We start from the raw sequence: 18,206 nt of genomic DNA, 5'->3' as shown, positions 1-18,206 counted from the left end.
TCTTTCCCTCGTATTATCAACAACCCCAATATCCAATCTCTGTATTGGGCAATGAACCCTCCCCCTCCTCCATTTGAAACCCAAAGAATTCCAGGAAAAAAAAAACAAAAGGGTACCTTCTATTTTACAGAAAGAATGATTCTTTGTCCCTTTGCAGCTCCCAAGTTTGATGCTTTCAGCGTGGCATCTAAATCTGAATCATCAATCATGAATAATCTGCATAGATTAACCCCCTTTCCGTGTCTTTCTGCTCACTCACTTGTCCAAAAGTTTCAGCTTTCAACTGCTACTCTAAGATGTGACAGTTCCTCACGAAGTCATTGGAGTAGTTGACGTACTTTGTCCAAAATGGCCGGAGATGCTCGAACCCAATCTCCAGCCATGGTTTTGACTGGCCATTGTAATGTATTACTGCAGCCTTCTTGATATCTTCTACGTTTGTCTTGTTCTGATAGCCTAAACCCAGCATATGCCAGGACGGCTCTATCGGGTGAACATGTCCTCTAAACGCAATAAGAGCCGGAGGCAAAGTTCCAAGTTTCCACATTGTTAGACCCGACTTCAGATTCTGCACAATCCAACCGGATAAGACGTCAAGAGTTTGCTAAACTCGTCATCGCAAAAGGAGAAGCTACTACACAATGACTTTATAGATACCAACCCCATTACCTCTTTAAACCAAGAATGATATGTTTCTCTGATATTTGTCTTCCTCCAAGCTCGTAGATCAAAGATATTCATGCCATATGCCCATGCACATTCTTCGGGATCCAAATACTTCACAACGATCGGATGTGAGAAATTGAAGTAGTTCCTGAAACGCTTAGACATCACCCACTGATCTTCTCCTCGACATGTTTCTACTGCTCCATTAACCTTCCCGTTTAGGTCAATATCCCAAAGGGGAGACAAGTCCCGCTGGACAACCACATCATCATCTAAGAAGACCACCTTTTCCAAGTTCGGGAAAAGCTGCAACAAGAAGGGCATGATTTTCAATATAAACCATGTCTCCTCTTGAGGAAAAGGCAAAACAAGAAAAAGAGTGGTGGCATTCATGCATCTCAAATATTTTCTCAGTGAGAAGAGAAAGACTACCTCGGGTAGATATATCCTAAGATGATTGAGCAAAGATATGTATTTTGGACTTCTAGATTGCAATTTTGAAGCAAAAGTCCGAGGAGTGGTTTCACTGAGATTTGCCCCGGCAACATGATTTCCATGATAATACTTCCTGACCTCATTATGGCTTTCCACAGCTTCCAAAACCGGAACATTCTCTCTTGTTAACCAGTCAAACTGATGAACACCTTTCACTTCAATAATAGCAGGAGCGACAGAGTTAAGCGCAAACCAGGAGTGCATACCCGCATAGGTTTTCTTGTCTGTGATGACATGGAAGACAATTTTCTCCGGTTTTGAAGATGACTGGACTGTGGAAGCTATGACAACCGATGCAGCCAGAATATTGTCCGTAGACAGTACAAAATGATGGTACGAGTTATCAGAAAGAACAGGGAGAAACTCTGGGGAAGGAAGTTGTCTACGTGCATGAGCATTGGAAGAATATTCATCTGTCAATCTTAGAGAGAGACAATGAATGCCTTTCGGAATGGAACTTGCTGCAAAATGCTTGTTCATAAGTTCCGCAAATTTAGATTCCCTAATATCCCGCTCAAACTTCTCGATCTGTGCATAAGTGATCAAAATCAGACAGAAGTCAATAACACATTAGATGAAAGTACCGACATTTGCATGTATCATAACAGAGCATACATTTTATCTAGCAAGAACATGTTATATCACAGGCGTACCATAGCTCGCAGAACAAGAGCAAACGTTTTCGCATCATAGTGGTTGTCCTTCATATCTGAAACAAGCTGACTAAAAGAATCTGGAAGCTTCCAACCATCTGGAATTTCTTGAGTGCTCACTTCATTTAGAATTTTATAGAAGTCCCTAACTAATCTCTGCTGCGATATAAACATTGAGAAAAGAGACCCGGCTTGAGGAGACAATTCGAAACAAAAAAAACTGATATAGAGAAGATTGGAAAATAAGCAACCACCCACCTCTGAATCATCTACCCTACCGAGAAGTCGTGGACCTAACCGCCTCCCCAAACAATCTGAAGTAAACAGAAGAGGGAGGAAACTGTAATGAGATATGAACACAAAAAAGAAATAGACTCCTTAAGGTAATCGTTAAATTCTGATCTTGTAGTATGTAAACAACCTCTATTCCTAACTACATACAAATACAAATGCCAGAAATTCTCTGAAAATCTCATCCATTCCACAACCCAACAAAACAGCATTACCCTTTAAATCAGAGCTTGACATCCGTAAAAACTCAATAGTATGAATCCAATTTGTTATTACCAATTACAGAAAGGCGGCACATTCATCTTGCTTAGAGCAAAGACAATAAACTCAATTGTGTGAATCAATGCTCAAATTCTTTAGCAAGAAAACAGAATCCAGAAACTTTGTTACCGCAACCAAATCCATTACCAAGCATTGATATCAAATTCCACGAATCTAATCATCAAGTCTAATAGCATAAGGAAGCCCCTCTCACAACCTAGCTCACTCTCAACCAAATCCTATTCCAAAAATCCCCACTTCACTTCCCCATTAAAAAAACTCACTACAACTATGAAATCGGCATCAACAAAGGTCAAGATCCCAACAAACTGAGAAATACACATCAAGAAATCAGTGCCCAATCGAGGAAAAATGTTACCAATCGAGGAGCACTTGTTGACACCTTCAAGGGTAACAACAGCGGTTAGGATGAAGACGAATGGCAACAAGAAAGCAAGGATCAGGATCGTGTGGAAAAGGGTTCGATAAGAGATGTGACGAGCTGCGATTTTGATCTTCATCAAGTCAATAAACCCATTGCTGCTCGATATCGTGATGCTCCTCATGCTAGGCGATATGTGAAGCTGCATCCTTGATCGTGCAGCCCCACCACAATAAGAACAGCTGCGATCGAAACGAAAACCCTAATTCCTGCTTCCGTAGCCAATCCCCAACCGAACATTAGATCCGACGCGATTCCGCTTCCCCGATCCCGATTGCCGCCCGATTCTCGATCTAGCCTTCTGGGTATCTCCCGAATCCGTAGTTGTTCCGTTCCTTATCAGTCTTCTTCCTCCTTGTGGTCTTCTCACAGACCGCATTGAATATTCGACCACCAAAAAGGATTCAAATTTGAGATTTCCGCCGTCTTTCTGGATTTCTTCCGACTACTGAATGACGAGAATCTAAACGGGTCCTCACCAAATTCGTGTTTCAAGAAATCGTTACAGAGTTGTCGCACGGATCAAGAAAAAATCAAGGGGCTTGTAAGAGAAGAGAAGGAGCGGAAGAAGAAGAAGAAGGAAAAAAGAGGGAAACAAAATTAGAGAAAAATCAAGCTTTTGAGAGCAGCCATTTCGCCGGTGGATCTAAAAACAATATTCCAAAAAAGAATTTTTTAAAAATGTAATTAATTTAACTATAAATTGAATTAATCGGTGAATTTCCATGGGCTAAAAAAACGTTGGGGGGATTGGTGTCTTGGCCTTGAGTTTAGGGTTTTGTTCATAGAGTTAATTATAGGTTTCGCCTATTTTGATGGCAAAGCCATAATCTAATCCCCTTTTTCATCTTCATTGCATATTTAGTTAACATTATTATCAACGATGTGATGATAAATGGCCATACTAATATTATTTTCTGTCGTTTTCTTGAGAAATGGATACAGCTGAAGCGTGATGTCATTTCTAAGAAAACCATGCCAAGTTCATTTTATAATTGTTCACTCGACCGACACTGGCCGACATAAGTAAAGCTAATACATTAAGTAAAGATGGGAAGAAAAGCAGAGAGGATAAATTCCTTGAGGAACAAGAAAAGTCTCAGTCTTTCCATCACTTTCCCAGGAAAATGTCAGTACCACGATGGAAAGGTTGAAGCTTTCTGCGGATTTCATAGGGTTTCTGATCGATTGCTTGAGTACCAAACAAGAAGGAATCTGAGACAAGGAGGGCTGAGGATGAGAGGAAAGAAAGCAAAAAGGAGAAGACCTTTTATTACAACATTTGCTGACAGAACAGAAAATGGGAAGCAAACAAGAAAAAGCTTCAGTGCCCGAGCAAGATCCAAATACGGATTTCGTCCCACTGACATTTTTCTTCCAGGATATACCAAAGGATTCCTGAAACAGAGTCTTCAACTCGAAATCTAGATTCTTTTCCAGTAAGGTTTCCTATCGAGATCGATTTCAGCATCATGTAACCTCTTTATGGGGGATCATCATCCAGGCACATTCCCTTCAGATTCAGCTTCCCCGAGCTTGTTTTGATGATTATCCAGAGACCCTCGATTCAATTTCAACTCTAAGAAACCACGCAAACTAGCTCTGGATTCTTCAAGAAGAGCCCTCTGGTCCGCAAGATGTATCTTTGAGATCGAAACCCTTTTCCACATTCTTCCTCGTACCCGATCGATCAAGTGAAGCTTCTGGTGAATCCATCCCTGCTAGACAGATCTCGCTGATTCAGTGATTCTCCCAACCGAAGAAATTGAGTCTTCATGTGGTGTTGGAGAATTCTTCCATCAGATGGAGGGAAAGAAACGTGAAGCACAGAGAAGGAATAAGTAGAGGAGGTAGCAGAGAAATACGGGACAAAGTATGTCAGCGAGAGTATAGAGAAAAACTAACTGATAAGCCGAGACAGAGTAGTAATAGAAAGATTCAGCTTCAGGAGTGAGAAAATGAAGGTGTTGTGGTCATCGAAGGATGAAGAAGAACGAGAAGACGAGAAAGTTCAGATTTTCTCTCAATTTCCGGGAAAAAGAAAGATCGGGTATGAGAGAGAGAGAGTGAAACAGAGCGATCAAACAACTTTTGAGCGAGGGAACGAACGGAGCGGCTTTGGCGGAAACAGAGAATCAGAAACCTTGGTCCCAACAAGAGGGTTCGGGTGAGCCAATCAGAAGTCAAAGAATGTACCAAAACCAGGATTAGGGTTTTACACATACTGGTGATTATTTTTACTTCACCCATAAGTTCCATTGAAATTTCTGTAGCTGAATATTTCTCTTCCTTTTTTTTTTATTTGGCATAAAAAGGGAAAAAAATATTCAAAAACAGTGATGAAAAAAAAAGCTTACTTTCCACTAACCAAACTTATATGCATGAAGTGACGGGGAAAAAAAAAATAAAGCTGACTATATCCGATTCGCTCCAATTCCGTCGAAGATGAACGCCGGCTTCTGCATGTTTTCGTAGATTCGGTTATAGTCAAGTGACTTGAGCTCGTCCCACCCGGTCAGGATGCAGATTCCATGCGCGTCCTTTGCGGCATTGTGTGCGTCCCACGTAACCGAGACTTGTTTCACCGTGGTCGGACTCGTGGGCTGGAGGTGGAGAGGGTGGTCCCAGTCGAACTTGTTCATGGTCAGGTCTCTCTGGATCTGGTCCTCGGTCACCTGCGGGTCATAGATGCTGAGACGGGCTTTGTCTCCTAACAGACCTTTGCATACGTCGAGAGTCTTCCTCGTGTCACCCGTGTCTTTCTTGAAGGCGAACCCGAGTATGGCCACCTTTTTGTTGGCCACCGTTTTGTACATTGACGAGACCACTCGGTTCATGAACCGGGTTTTCTGGTAGTCATTGATCTTGATGACCTGTTTCCAGTACTCAGCTACCTTTGGGAGGCCGTTGCATTCGAATATGTAGACCAGGTTAAGGATGTCTTTCTGGAAGCATGAGCCACCCAACCTAACACTGGAGTTCAAGAACTTGGGACCAATCCGAGAGTCCTTACCAACGATGTAGGAAACCTCTGTGACGTCGGCTCCAGTTGCTTCGCAAAGAACAGACATGGCATTGACGGATGAGATCCTCTGGGCCAGGAAGGCATTGACTGCAAGCTTGGAGAGCTCGGCTGACCAGATATCGATGGTCAGGATTCATTCTTCCGGAACCCACTGGGCATATACTTCTTTCAGGGCTTGTACGGCTTTAAGGCCTTCAGGGGTTTCCCGACCTCCGATCACCACACGGTCAGGTTCGAAGAGATCTTGAATGGCAGTTCCTTCGGCGAGGAACTTAGGGTTCAAGAGAAACTTAGGGTTCAAGAGAATTTGGAATTTGATTCCCTTGCTGTTGTGGGTAAGAATCTTCTCAATGGCCTCTGTTGTCTTGACAGGGAGTGATTTCTCAACCACAATCTTGTCAGATACCGAAACATCGGCAATCATGCGAGCTGTGCTCTCCCAATAAGTTAAGTCGGTAGCTTTTCCGGCTCCGAGACCCCGTGTCTTGGTCGGCCTCTCTCACGTGTTTCTCTACATCAGTGCTGCAGAAGAGGTTCTTTACACGGCACTGCCTGACCACTTCATCCAGGCCAGGCTTGATCGCTGTTCCAGGCATTGATCCTGGGCACGGAGATATCGACAATGACAACCTCAACAGAAGGACACTTCATAGCAATGACTGCCATAGTTGGGCCACCAACGTAGCCAGCTCCAATGCAGCAGATCTTCACCATTTTGCTTGTCTACTAGACAACCTGAAAAGAAAGGAAAGTGGGGGATTTGTACGCATCAGACAAAAACTTAACCAGAAAGGCCGTTGGAAAAAATCTCAATTTGAGATCTTTCAAGCCATTAATGAAGCTATCTACATCAGGAACAGGAAATACCAGGAGGAAAGAACAAAATGTTAGGCGAAGGTACTATAGTTCAGATCAAACCATATTAGGCAATTCAAGTTCAGAATAATCACGATCACGCTTAATCACGATTCACTTAGACATAAATTTAGCATGAAAATTGAACAAATCGAGAGATGTTCGAATCAAAATCTCAGATCTGGTTCATGCAAACAAACCCGGATCCAGAACTGGAAAAAAAACGCGAGAGGAGGAAAAACTTGCGTGAACCACCGACACAGATCAAACCGAATGCAGAAAATGTCCGAATCAAAACGCCGAATAGAAAAAACCACAAAACAATCGAATTAAAAAAAAATTTGAAATAGTATAAGCAAGTTAAATCGAAATCTACAAAGAAAGAAAAGAAGCCAACGAAATCGAAGAGAAGAAACAAGAAATTAGATACGGAATCAACCACAGAAACCTGCGAAATCAAAGCGACAATCTCAGATCACAACACAGGCAACGCTAAAATCGCACCTCGATCGTGTTTTTTGTAAGAGAAATCGAGCTGACTCAGCTGTTGCGGGAAAATTGTGGAAATGCGACGATGTTTATATAGGTGACGAGATTTGGAATTTACCCCTGGAACCATAATTAAAAGATAATTAACGCCGGTTTAATAAAAAGGAAAATGTAACATCTTAAGTTAAAAGTTAAATAAAAGTTTAAAAAAGAAAAGTGTGGGGATTCACAAGATTTGGCACATTAACACACAAATCAACACAAAGTAACGTTAAATAATTTGCCTAACCATTTTGCATTTTTCAAGAACGTGGATTTTGACTACCATAAATGATTATATGCCAGCCTTATTATTTTCATATTCCACTACTTAAATTTTATAAAATATCAAGTGGTGTCATAATATAGCTGTAGTTGTATGAAATAGCAAAGGGTAAAAAAATAATAATATCCTTTTTATAATTTTTCATTAAATATATTGACATTTTATACACATACCATAATGGCGATTTAGAATTTTTTTTTAATACATTATTTATTTGTGTAACTCATTAAAACATTAAGTTAATTGTTGATTGAGATAATATGTACTCAAAGAACATGATAAATTCAAGACAGAATAAAAACGTTTTGCTTCCCAAGCTACCATTTTCTTTGTTAATCATTTGGAAATCTTAATTTTAATTGTATTTAATTAAAAAATAGGCCAATCAATTTTGGGTTCATATGAATTCTTAAAACTATATAATCTACAATGCATATACAACTCAATTTGGGTCGCCATGTTCCTTATTATACTTGTTGATCCGACTCCAAACCCCAGAGGCTGATTTAATTATTTTATTTATTATTATTATTATTGTATGAATTCCATTAACTCAAACAAAACTTAGCCATAAATATTTGGTTGGTTGACCAATGATGTAGATCTTCTTCTTCTTCTTATTGTTACTATATCGAAATAGAAAATAAAAAGAATTTATAACACGCTTCAGTAATACCGTTAATAAGGTTTTAAAATTTGATTTTGGTTGATAATTATGACAGCGGCTGATTTCAATAATTAGTTTCCAGCAAATCCCGCTGATCGAACGGCCAAAATTAAACAGAATTTTAAATTCAATAATCCATTCCAACTATTTAAATTAAACCAAATTTTTTTAAAAAAAGCCACAGAGACTAGCCGTTACAGAGAGAGCGTCCAAAAAGCCTCAACGGTCGCATTTCCCCCAAATCAAGCCCACTCTTCTTCTTCTTCTTCTTCTTCTTCTTCTTCTTCTTCTTCCTCAGCAATTCAGAGAAACCCTAAATCTACATATCTGCATAAAATTACTGGATCGATTCCAAATCAGTGCTTTCTTCTGCTTCTATTCTGATTCGTGGTTGGTCTCCTTGTTTCCCATCGAAGATGGAGTCGTCAATTTCGAAGAATACGAAACCAGGGACTCCGGCGAAAGATTCGACCAAATTCCAGTCGACGGTTCAAGATATTTCTTCTGGATTTTTGGAGAATTCTAACCCTAACGTTTCATATGCGAGTCCGGCAAGATCCTCAGGGTCTCCGATCACGAAATCCGCGGGATCTCCACTTGTGAAGTCAGCCAAATCGCAGAAATCGGCGCAGAAGAATTTGAAGCCCAACCTTCATCCTAATCCTGCCGGTTTCTCGCCACGGAATCGGATCAGAGAGAGGAGGTTTGTGGTGGCGAAGAAGAACTCGCAGAAGGAGAGGAGAGATGCAGCGGCTGTGGATTCGGCGGCTCCGGAGGTGGAATGCAAGTGCGGCGCGAAATCCAAGGGGAACATGAAGAAATGTCTATGCGTCGCATATGAAAATCTTCGGGCTTCGCAGGAGGAGTTTTTCAAAAAACGAAGTGAAACGGAGGAAGCAAAGGGGGATTTGGATTGTTCTGCTGCACAAGAGTGCGATCATTCAGGTCAGGACATTGTGGATGCAGATGATGGCTATGGAGAAGAACCTGGGGAGTTAGGTCAAATTGGGATGCCTACGATGAAGAGGAGAAGAGAAAAGCTTCTGGAACAAGCCCGACAAAGTGTGCCTGAATCCGGGAAAGTGATGCATCTCGTGGAAGCATTTGAGAAGCTTTCCTGCTTACCACTTAAGGCAAGCAACAATAAGGAAGAACACCAAACGGAAGAGACAGTGAAGAAACCAATGAAATGGGAACTGCCCGGAATGAGACAGCCGCCAAAGGTGCCGGAGGCGGAGACAGACCAAGTCACGTGGATCTCTTCTTTCTGTCCATCTGATTTGGTGTTAACGGCAGAGAATCTTGGGTTAGACCCGTGTGCCTCAGTTTCTTCGTCATGGGATAGCAGCCGCAGCAGGTTGGTTCCTTTGCGGTTAAATCCATTTCATTCGATTTCTTAGCACTTATTTTTATGATCATGTGTTTACTTACGGTGAGTTGTTTCACTCAATGATACTACAGTATTTCAAGTAGGAGCTCCAATGGCGCCAGAAGGAGCAGAAGAAATGTATGTTTGTTGCTTCCTCTTCTGTTGTTATGACTTACGAATCTATTTGATGGATAAATGTTTTCTTCATAAGTGCCTTCAATATCATGCTGCGAATATGATAAGGTTGGAACAATTTATATGCAACCGTTTGACATTACATTGCCATTCCAGAGCCTGGAATCTTCTGGAACGACGGGAAGCAGACAGTTGAAGAAGAAACCGGCCAGAGTCACATCGCTGAAACCATTCAAACTTAACACTGAGGTAAGACCGCAGCACATTCTGTCATTCGCAGTAAAACCTCAGGTCTGAGCATTGATTCGTCTTCTATTTCTTTCAAGCAACGAGGAAAAATGAAGGAAGAAGAGTTTTCAAAGAAGCTCCAGGAGATGATGATAGAGGAAGAAAAGATGAGAATACCCATTGCTCAAGGTCTTCCATGGACAACTGATGAACCTGAGGTGAGCAGCCACTGTTTCTTTTTTTTTTCCCTCAAGATCATTCAAGTTTGAGACAGCAAATAACTTTGGTGTTGCATTGGGATTGTTTGGAAATTCTCTCCTCTGTCATTGCTATTAGATTGGCTGCTCATTGAAGCAAAACATATGGTTATTCTTGTAGAGTAATACCCACATGGTGGCAGCAAGATTCTGTTTATGATTTTATAATTTGCAATCAACTGAATTTAAGAAAAAGCCGTGAACCCTTCGAAAGATATGAACAGTGGTAGCTGCTAACTTTAGAATTCAACACTTATTGCTTGTCTCAGTGTCTGATGAAACCTCCTGTGAAAGAGATCACCAAACCAGTCGACTTGAAGCTCCACAGTGACATTCGGGCAGCGGAACGAGCGGAATTTGATCACCAGGTATAACTTAATTACGAATTATCTTTACAATTTTTAGGTAACAATGTACACACAGTGACCAATCCCCGAACCTGTCAAAGTCAATGGCATAGTTAGACAAGTTGCTTAATATTGCCCTCTTCAAGTTAATGATGTGAGGTTTGTGGTATTAGGTGGCTGAGAAGATGTGCCTGATAGAACAATACAAAATGGAAAGAGAACGGCAGCAGAAGGTAAAGCAGAGCTACATGAGACGCTTATGTCTTAAACTAATAAAGTTATAAACTGATAAAACAAATCTTCTGCTGTTGTGTTCAGTTGGCAGAAGAAGAAGAGTTGAGAAGGCTGAGAAAAGAGTTAATCCCCAAGGCGCAACCAATGCCGTACTTTGATCGACCATTCATTCCTAGAAGGTAAAAAAAAGGCAGTAGTAAGCAAAACAACAATACCCTTGGATAAAGTGAAGGCTTTATCATTGCTTACTGTTTCGCTTTGCCGTCTTTGTTTCAATCTTAAGGTCGATGAAACATCCGACCATACCCCGGGAGCCAAGGTTTCACTTACCTCAGCAAAAGAAGATCAGATGCGGTAGCGTTTCATCATCTTGGAGCGAAACTGGATCCTACACCTGCGATCTTCAAGACTTCTAAACTCCCCTTTTGGCCTGCATTCACCTAAATAATATTTCCTGTCGATATGTCTGCTTTCCCAAACTATATCATCTTCTTCTTCTACAACAAACAGATTCAATGCAGCAACCAATAGTTGCAAGTTTTTGGATGCTGCCTGTCTCATTCGGGTGTGTTCCTACATTGTTGTCCAGAGCCCGGACAAACAAGTAGAGTAGTAGTCTAGTACAGTTTGATAAACACATTCCACATTGCAATGCGAAACCAATTGAGTTGTTCCTACACTCACATCATGCCACTCGTGTAATCGCATCAATTTCTTCGTCTTCTTGGGTTTTTCTTACCTTAAGGAGAACGAGCCAATTGGACTGATCTTTTAGCTGTCTCGGTCAGACCACGGGAACAAGTGATTCTCAAATCATCTGTAAAAGTAACTCAACACATGAAGAAATTAATACACAGGGTCGGTATACAAGATCTCCATTGATGCCAAAACTTCCAATATCATAGAATGCCAAAAGGGTTCGTTCGTGAAGAACAAAAACATAAAAGAGTAAACTTTAAAACACCCCAAAACCCAAAAACTCTGAACATTCTGAGTGAAGAAGATGAGGATAGTTTCTACAGTAACTAAGGCCTTGCAATCCGTAGTATAATAGAGGAAGAGAACGTTCAGACCATCAAGGTGCAACCACAGTGCGGCCAGCAACCTGGTCCAAATCCCGTTGACCGCTGGAAGTGATTCTTCTTCCACTGAGAATAAACGAGGAAACAACCGGTTAGAAATTGTCATGTCGGGTTCATTACCAACAATGTTAGGAATTCAAGCTTGATCTTTTATAATTTACCCTTTTGTGTCGAGCTCAACAATGTTCATGTTCTGCAACTGCTGAAGAATGTGGCGGGCTATCGCACCACTGCTCTTACCAAAGTGTGGTGGGCGGCTTCCATTCCTCTTGCTACCGCCATAAATTCTTTGGAAAGCACCAACACCGAGACCTCCCCTAAGATAGATCTTCCTTGCCATAGATGCTGCATAAAAGAATCATATTCATGCTGATTTTACAAGGCATTAACAAACAAAATTGGGGAGAGAGAATTACCAGCTCGGATGTAGTACCAATCCGGGTCATAAGGGGCAAGCTCCTTCAGAGTACCGGTCTTCACAATATCCGTCCATGGAGGAAGTTCAATCTGAGGCAAACAGAAATAAACCATACGATTTTTCCAAATCAAGAAACAAAGTCCAATTATTTGGCTTCTGAGAGAAATACACACGGCACCTATACACAATTATACAAAAGCAGGGACCTGAGCCGAGACAATCACGCAATCAAAAACCCCTAAAGGATTCGATTTCACAGAAATTACAATCTCTTCTCTCCTTTTGGTTTCCCTATTGCTTCGGTATTCCTACTATGTCCGTTCAAACAACTATTTCAGCTAACGATTTTTACGCATCAGAAAATTCATGTGTTTAATAAACTTGAATCTACATATTATGAAATCCAAGGTATTAAACAGAAAAACCCAAATAGAACAGATGTTGAACGAAAGAAGTGCATGCAAGAAATTGCATTGTAGCCTAAATCTATCCCTGAAACAAAATAACGGAATTCGCATTGTCACATGTCACCAGGAAGCAATACGACAAATAATTTATCCAGAATTGTTCCTCCTAATCACAAATAATCGCAAAAGGTAACTGAAAAAAGAGAGATTTTTAATACAATAACACCAACCTTGCCAGATCGTTTGAGGTGAGAAGCATATGCCTTTACGAAATCGTGAGGTGAGACATCTTTAACAGTTTTCCCAGTCGCCATTGCCGAAGACCAGAAGCTCAAGGACGAGAGACGAGAGACGAGAGACGAGAGACGAGAGAGCCCTGATCTTCGTGTCGAGTTGTACAGCTGAATCTCTCGCACTGCAAAGCTAGGGTTTTTTGTCTTTTCTCTCCATACATATATAGAGAATGGACAATCCTCATTGATTATCGATCAAGGCTTTCTTCTAAACGGCTCGGATCCGGGTCCTCTTCAGACCCAATTGATCCGGCCCATATAAGGAGTTATTTAGGCTCAATAACGGCCCATATGACTTGATCATAATGAGCATTAAACGACGTCGTCTAGAGGATAACACGTCGTCGTTTAGAGCTGCTAACCAGTAACCACTGGCTGGCTATCCTATTAGTCTTTATCTTGGATCGTCTATTTACATTTCGGTACTGATCGAATCCTCGAGAGAAGCCATCGGACCATGGCGATGAAACATCTCCTAACTCTAGTGTTGATAACAGAAAACAGAGATCTGGGTTTAAAGGTTGAAGAAGAAGAAGAAGACTGAGGATGAAGATGAAGGACTCGAGAGAGAGAATTAAAAATGCTGCTGTATACAATTTGTAAGTGGTCCTCACACAAAAAGTAAATTACAGAGTCTGTAGTTGTATCAACAGACAAGAAACATCCCGCACATACAAGGTCGTTACTCTGTACACTCCAGCTCAGCATTGTCGAACTTCTTCTCAAGCAGTGGAGATTAATACTTCCCCTCAAGGTGGAGAATACAAATTATGTATTCCCATCTTGAGTAGAAGTCTATGGAAGTGATCAATGTACAGAGGTTTGGTTAACAAATCAGCTATCTGATCTCCTGAAGAAACATGAGACAAAGATAAGAAACCAGATTTCACCTTGTCGCGGACGAAATGGCAATCAATTTCAATATGTTTAGTTCTCTCATGATAGACTGGGTTTGAGGCTATGTGTAGGGCAGACTTGCTATCGCAATGGAGCTTAACAGGGGATGAAAGTGAGACGCCAATATCCCGAAGAAGAGCTGAAATCCAAACCAGTTCTGAAGTTGTTTGAGCCATTGCTCTATATTCAGATTCGGCGCTGCTTCGAGAGATGGTTGCTTGTTTCTTCGATTTCCAAGAGATGAGGGAACGACCCAGGAAGATACAGAACCCTGTCACTGATTTTCGGGAATGTGGGCAAGCTGCCCAATCAGCATCGGAATAACCTATTAGTTCCATTGGCGAGTGAGCAGAATAGAGGATACCCTGCCCAGGAGCAGTCTTGATGTAACGAAGAACCCTCAAGGCTGCGTGGTAATGTGAATCTCTCGGGCTAGCCATGTATTGACTGAGTTTGGTCACACATAAACTGATGTCAGGACGTGTGACGGAGAGATAAATGAGTTTACCAATCAATTGCCGATACCGAGTAGGATCAGGTAGTAAATTCCCAAAATCCTGACTTAATTTCAGCTTAGTTTCCATGGGAGATGATAAAGGCCGACAACCCAGCATGCCAAACTCCTCCAATAACTCCAAGGCATACTTGCGTTGACAGATTTGAATCCCTTGAGAACTTCGAGCCAGCTCAATTCCCAGGAAATATTTCATGTTACCCAGATCTTTGATTTGAAACTCTGATTGTAACGTATTTCTCAATTCAGCTATCATGGTAGAGTCATTACCAGTCACCAGCAGATCATCGACATAAACTAGGACCACCAGAACTGATGAATTCCGATGTTTAACGAACATGGAATTGTCTGACTGCGACTGAGTGAAGTTTGCGTGTAACAGGACAGAGGAGAGCTTGGTATTCCATTGCCGAGAAGCCTATTTGAGTCCATAGATAGATTTGTGTAACCGGCATACAGAATTTGGTGGTAAGTTCTCCCCCTGAAGTTGAGCATATCCTGGAGGTAATCTCATGTATATTTCCTCGTTAAGTTCACCATTGAGGAAGGCATTTGAGACATCGAAATGATCCAAAATCCAGTCGTTAGCTGCTGCCAATGCTATCAACAATCGAACAGATGTCAGTTTTGCAACAGGACTAAACGTATCAGAATAGTCAATGCCAGCCAATTGTGTATATCCCTTAGCGACGAAGCGAGCTTTATGCCTCTCAACCGATCCATCTGGATTGAATTTCACTTTGAAAATCCATTTACTTCCAATGGGTTGCTTTCCTGATGGCAGAGAACATACAGACCATGTCTTGGTCCGAGTTAACGCATCGAGCTCCAAGGCCATAGCTTTTCTCCAATGATCAAACTTAACAGCTTGGGTAAAAGAAGTAGGTTCAGTTTCGGATGATATTGAAAGGGTAAAATGTCGAAAGTGGGAATGAAGGTTGGTATAAGAGAGATATTTGGTTAACGGATGGGAAGTGATGGTAGAATCTGGTGGTGGAGAATTATGTGTTAGGTAGTAACAGTGGTAGTCCATTAGATAGGCTGGTGGACGAGTTTGTCTGTGTGGCCTAGAAACAGTTTCTGACATACATTCGGGAAGAGGAGGAGAAAGCATTAGTGGTGAAGAAGGTAATGGTGTGGTGGAAGATGAACTAGGAGAAGAAGACTCTTGAAGTGGTATAACATGTACAGGAGCAGGAGAAGGAGACAGGTGTGTATCTGAGTCATAGAGATAAAATGGTGAAGGAGTTGGATGAAGAAAGTCAATGGTTGTTTGGTCTAGTGGTTTGGATTTGAAGGGAAAAACACTTTCATGAAATGTTACGTTTCTGGAAACGGAAATACATTGAGTTTCCAGGTCCAATACTCGATATCCTTTAACTCCCATAGGATAACCAATAAAGACTGATGGTTTGGCTCTAGCAGAAAATTCATGTCGAATTTTGGTATTGGTAGACACGAAGCACAGACAGCCAAATACACGTAAATGTGTATAAGTTGGCTTTGTTGACAGGAAAACCTCATAAGGGGTTTTAAGGTCTAGAACTGGAGTTGGAGTGCGATTAATGAGATACACGGCTGTAACAACGCAGTCACCCCAATAACAAAGTGGAATATTAGATTGAAATAGAAGAGATCTTGCGACGTTTAATATATGTTGGTGTTTGCGCTCCACAACCGAGTTTTGTTGTAGAGTGTAAGGACATGAAAAATGATGGAGAATGCCCATTTTCGAAAGTAAAGGTTGAAAAGATAATTCTGGGGCATTATCTGATCGTATAGCTTTGATAGTTTTGTTGAATTGTGTTTTGATCAAAGACAAGAACTCTGAAAAACGCAAAGAAACGTCGCTTTTAGATTTAAGTAAATATACCCAAGTGGCTCTTGAATAATCATCCACAAGTGTAAAAAAGTATTTGTGTCCAGAAGTAGTGGGAACATGGAAGGGACCCCATACATCAAGATGCACTAAATCAAAAGGAGCTAAAGACAAAGTAGAAGAAGATGGAAAAGGAAGACTGCGTTGTTTCGCCAGAGGACAGACGTCGCACTGAAAATTGTCTTTCCTGGCTGGGCTGAAAACAGGTTCAGAGGTATTTGCCGTGTTTTTGATGCTGATGGATGATGGATGACCAAAACGAAGATGCCAAACACCAGGACTTGAAAATGTGTTGGCTGTGTAAATAGGTATGGGTAAAGACTGAGGACGATTGTTCGGGGTCTGCATCTCAAGGATGTATAGATTTTGTCTTGCATCACCCTTTCCAATCGTCGAATCCCGAGTATGGTCCTGAATTATGTAAGAGCTGTGAGAGAAGGTAACAGTATAGAAAGTGTCTTTGGTGAGACAACTGATACTGATAAGGTTAAAACAGAACTCAGGGACAAATAAAATAGAAGAAAGTACTAAGGCAGGGGAAATATGAACGGTGCCTGAATAACAGACGGGAACAAGATTACCATTTGGTAAGGTTATGGTTATGGATGGTATGGAATGTATGTCAGAAAACAGAGTCTTGTCACAACAGACATGACAAGTTGCACCAGTATCTAGAATCCAAACTACCGAGGTGAAAGTGGGTTTTGGAAAACTGGTGGTCAAAATAGAAAAGGGAGAAATCGTACCTGGAGATAAAGAGTGGGATTCATTGGGTGAAGCTGTAAGTTCAGGATCCGCAAGAGAACTGCGCAGGCCTTGGAACTGTGTCGTGAACTGGGCCAACAGGTTCTGTGCTTGTTCTAAAGCCGTTTTGTCAGTCGATTCGGCTGGAGTAGAAACCTGATGCACTTGAGATGTCTTTCTATCAGAGCCATACTGTCGTTGCTTTGCCGAGTAAGGTGGGCGAGGGCTCCAGTTGGCCGAGTGGTGTGCCTGTGGACCCTTGTAGTTGGATGGATAACCGTGCAGTTTGAAGCACTTGGAAACCAGGTGGCCAGACATACCACAATGAGAGCAGCTGATACGTGGGCGTGGTGAATAAGGCCCAGGTTGAAACGACGAAGGAGTCGGCAATATGGGCCGAGATTTTGAAGTAGCAAAATAAGGCCCAGTTTGGAAAACAGCAGCATTTGTGTTTCCAGGTAGGGTTAGCCGTTGTTGCTCCTCCTGAGAAACCAGATTGAAGGCACGAGAAAGATCCGGCAGTGGATCTAACATAAGGATTTGACGCCGAGCAGGAGTGTAAGATTCATTGAGACGCATCAGGAAGTTGACTACATTGTGTCGTTCTATCAGATCCATCCAACGATTTTCCACAGAGCAGGTACATTTGCCACAGGTGCACACCGAAAAGGGCTCATGGTTTTTGAGTTCTTCCCACAGAGATGTCATCTTCGTAAAGTAAGTGTTCAGATCCATGGAACCTTGGTGTAGCGAGTCAAGTCTGTGCTGAATGTTGTAGATCTTTGTGGCATTTTTCTGTTTGAAACGGGTTTCCAGATTCTTCCACACAGCAGCAGCGTCATCCAAATATACGATCAGGCTTGCAATCTCAGTAGAAACAGCATTCGTAATCCAGGTTGAAATGAGCGCGTTGCAACGGGCCCACGATCCAAAGTCTGGGTGGTCATCGGAAGGCTTGGTAACAGTGCCTAGAACAAAACCCAGTTTGTTCTTCGACAGGAGGGCCTTCTCAACAGAGCGTGACCAGACGCTGTAGTTGGATTCACCAACCAGCTTCTCAGAGACCAAAATAAGACTCGAGGAATCAGCAGCATGGAGGTAAAGAGGGTTAGCATAGGGATCTGTCAAGGATGTGCTTGAAGAAGCAGAAGCAGAAGAGTGAGGGGTAACAGATCCATGCGTAGGGGTGGTTTGTTCAGCAGGAAAAGAAGCCATGATTTAGTTACAAACAAA

The 18,206-nt window shown here is 41.7% G+C and overlaps 4 protein-coding genes, 1 long non-coding RNA gene and 1 pseudogene across 6 annotated transcripts; 1 reads left to right on the top strand and 5 right to left on the bottom strand.

The window, feature by feature from the left end:
• Positions 1-8: 8 nt before the first annotated feature.
• Positions 9-3,465, bottom strand: LOC104822340 (probable galacturonosyltransferase 13). 2 transcript variants are annotated; one of them, XM_010553517.2, is made up of 6 exons: positions 2,746-3,465; positions 2,073-2,128; positions 1,815-1,973; positions 1,099-1,689; positions 670-972; positions 9-568 (listed from the first exon to the last, which is right to left on the bottom strand). In XM_010553517.2, the coding sequence occupies exons 1-6, from the start codon at positions 2,954-2,956 to the stop codon at positions 287-289; spliced, it is 1,602 nt and encodes a 533-aa protein (XP_010551819.1). In that variant the 5' UTR covers positions 2,957-3,465; the 3' UTR covers positions 9-286. The 2 variants fall into 2 exon arrangements, with proteins under 2 accessions (XP_010551819.1, XP_010551820.1); XM_010553518.2 differs by having other exon boundaries at positions 1,815-1,970; positions 2,746-3,462.
• Positions 3,466-5,148: 1,683 nt separating this feature from the next.
• Positions 5,149-7,252, bottom strand: LOC104822339 (annotated as a pseudogene).
• Positions 7,253-8,436: 1,184 nt separating this feature from the next.
• On the top strand, positions 8,437-11,460 carry LOC104822338. Its single transcript, XM_010553515.1, has 8 exons — positions 8,437-9,526; positions 9,631-9,676; positions 9,830-9,922; positions 10,000-10,119; positions 10,428-10,526; positions 10,679-10,738; positions 10,824-10,918; positions 11,023-11,460. Exons 1-8 carry the CDS (start codon positions 8,586-8,588, stop codon positions 11,153-11,155), a joined length of 1,587 nt encoding a protein of 528 aa, XP_010551817.1. The 5' UTR covers positions 8,437-8,585; the 3' UTR covers positions 11,156-11,460.
• On the bottom strand, positions 10,716-11,080 carry LOC104822337. The gene is made up of 2 exons (XR_773171.1): positions 10,989-11,080; positions 10,716-10,911 (listed from the first exon to the last, which is right to left on the bottom strand). It is a non-coding gene; the product is annotated as an uncharacterized LOC104822337 (long non-coding RNA).
• Positions 11,461-11,604: 144 nt separating the features above from the next.
• Positions 11,605-13,093, bottom strand: LOC104822336 (40S ribosomal protein S19-1-like). The gene is made up of 4 exons (XM_010553514.2): positions 12,877-13,093; positions 12,238-12,328; positions 11,983-12,166; positions 11,605-11,887 (listed from the first exon to the last, which is right to left on the bottom strand). Exons 1-4 carry the CDS (start codon positions 12,958-12,960, stop codon positions 11,815-11,817), a joined length of 432 nt encoding a protein of 143 aa, XP_010551816.1. The 5' UTR covers positions 12,961-13,093; the 3' UTR covers positions 11,605-11,814.
• A 3,552-nt stretch (positions 13,094-16,645) lies between these two features.
• Positions 16,646-18,188, bottom strand: LOC109117039. The gene is made up of 2 exons (XM_019203507.1): positions 16,976-18,188; positions 16,646-16,707 (listed from the first exon to the last, which is right to left on the bottom strand). The coding sequence occupies exons 1-2, from the start codon at positions 18,186-18,188 to the stop codon at positions 16,646-16,648; spliced, it is 1,275 nt and encodes a 424-aa protein (XP_019059052.1).
• Between the last annotated feature and the right edge of the window lie 18 nt (positions 18,189-18,206).

This window comes from Tarenaya hassleriana, unplaced genomic scaffold, assembly GCF_000463585.1.
Source record: "Tarenaya hassleriana unplaced genomic scaffold, ASM46358v1 Cleome36, whole genome shotgun sequence".
In the NCBI taxonomy this organism is placed as follows: Eukaryota; Viridiplantae; Streptophyta; class Magnoliopsida; order Brassicales; family Cleomaceae; genus Tarenaya; species Tarenaya hassleriana.
Note: the sequence above shows the minus strand (reverse complement) of the source record. Positions and strands in the feature narration are given on the sequence as shown.

Coding starts and splice junctions, on each gene's coding strand:
- LOC104822340 (XM_010553517.2), bottom strand. CDS start 2,956: ATGCAGCTTCACATATCGCCTAGCATGAGGAGCATCACGATATCGAGC. Junction 2,129..2,745: donor CAACAAGTGCTCCTCGATTG/GTAACATTTTTC, acceptor TGTTTACTTCAG/ATTGTTTGGGGAGGCGGTTA. Junction 973..1,098: donor TTAGGATATATCTACCCGAG/GTAGTCTTTCTC, acceptor TTCTTGTTGCAG/CTTTTCCCGAACTTGGAAAA.
- LOC104822338 (XM_010553515.1), top strand. CDS start 8,586: ATGGAGTCGTCAATTTCGAAGAATACGAAACCAGGGACTCCGGCGAAA. Junction 9,527..9,630: donor TGGGATAGCAGCCGCAGCAG/GTTGGTTCCTTT, acceptor ATGATACTACAG/TATTTCAAGTAGGAGCTCCA. Junction 10,739..10,823: donor AAAGAGAACGGCAGCAGAAG/GTAAAGCAGAGC, acceptor TGTTGTGTTCAG/TTGGCAGAAGAAGAAGAGTT.
- LOC104822336 (XM_010553514.2), bottom strand. CDS start 12,960: ATGGCGACTGGGAAAACTGTTAAAGATGTCTCACCTCACGATTTCGTA. Junction 12,329..12,876: donor ACCTCAAACGATCTGGCAAG/GTTGGTGTTATT, acceptor TGTTTGCCTCAG/ATTGAACTTCCTCCATGGAC. Junction 12,167..12,237: donor TTGGTACTACATCCGAGCTG/GTAATTCTCTCT, acceptor TCTTTTATGCAG/CATCTATGGCAAGGAAGATC.
- LOC109117039 (XM_019203507.1), bottom strand. CDS start 18,188: ATGGCTTCTTTTCCTGCTGAACAAACCACCCCTACGCATGGATCTGTT. Junction 16,708..16,975: donor ATCCCACTCTTTATCTCCAG/GTACGATTTCTC, acceptor TAACCTTATCAG/TATCAGTTGTCTCACCAAAG.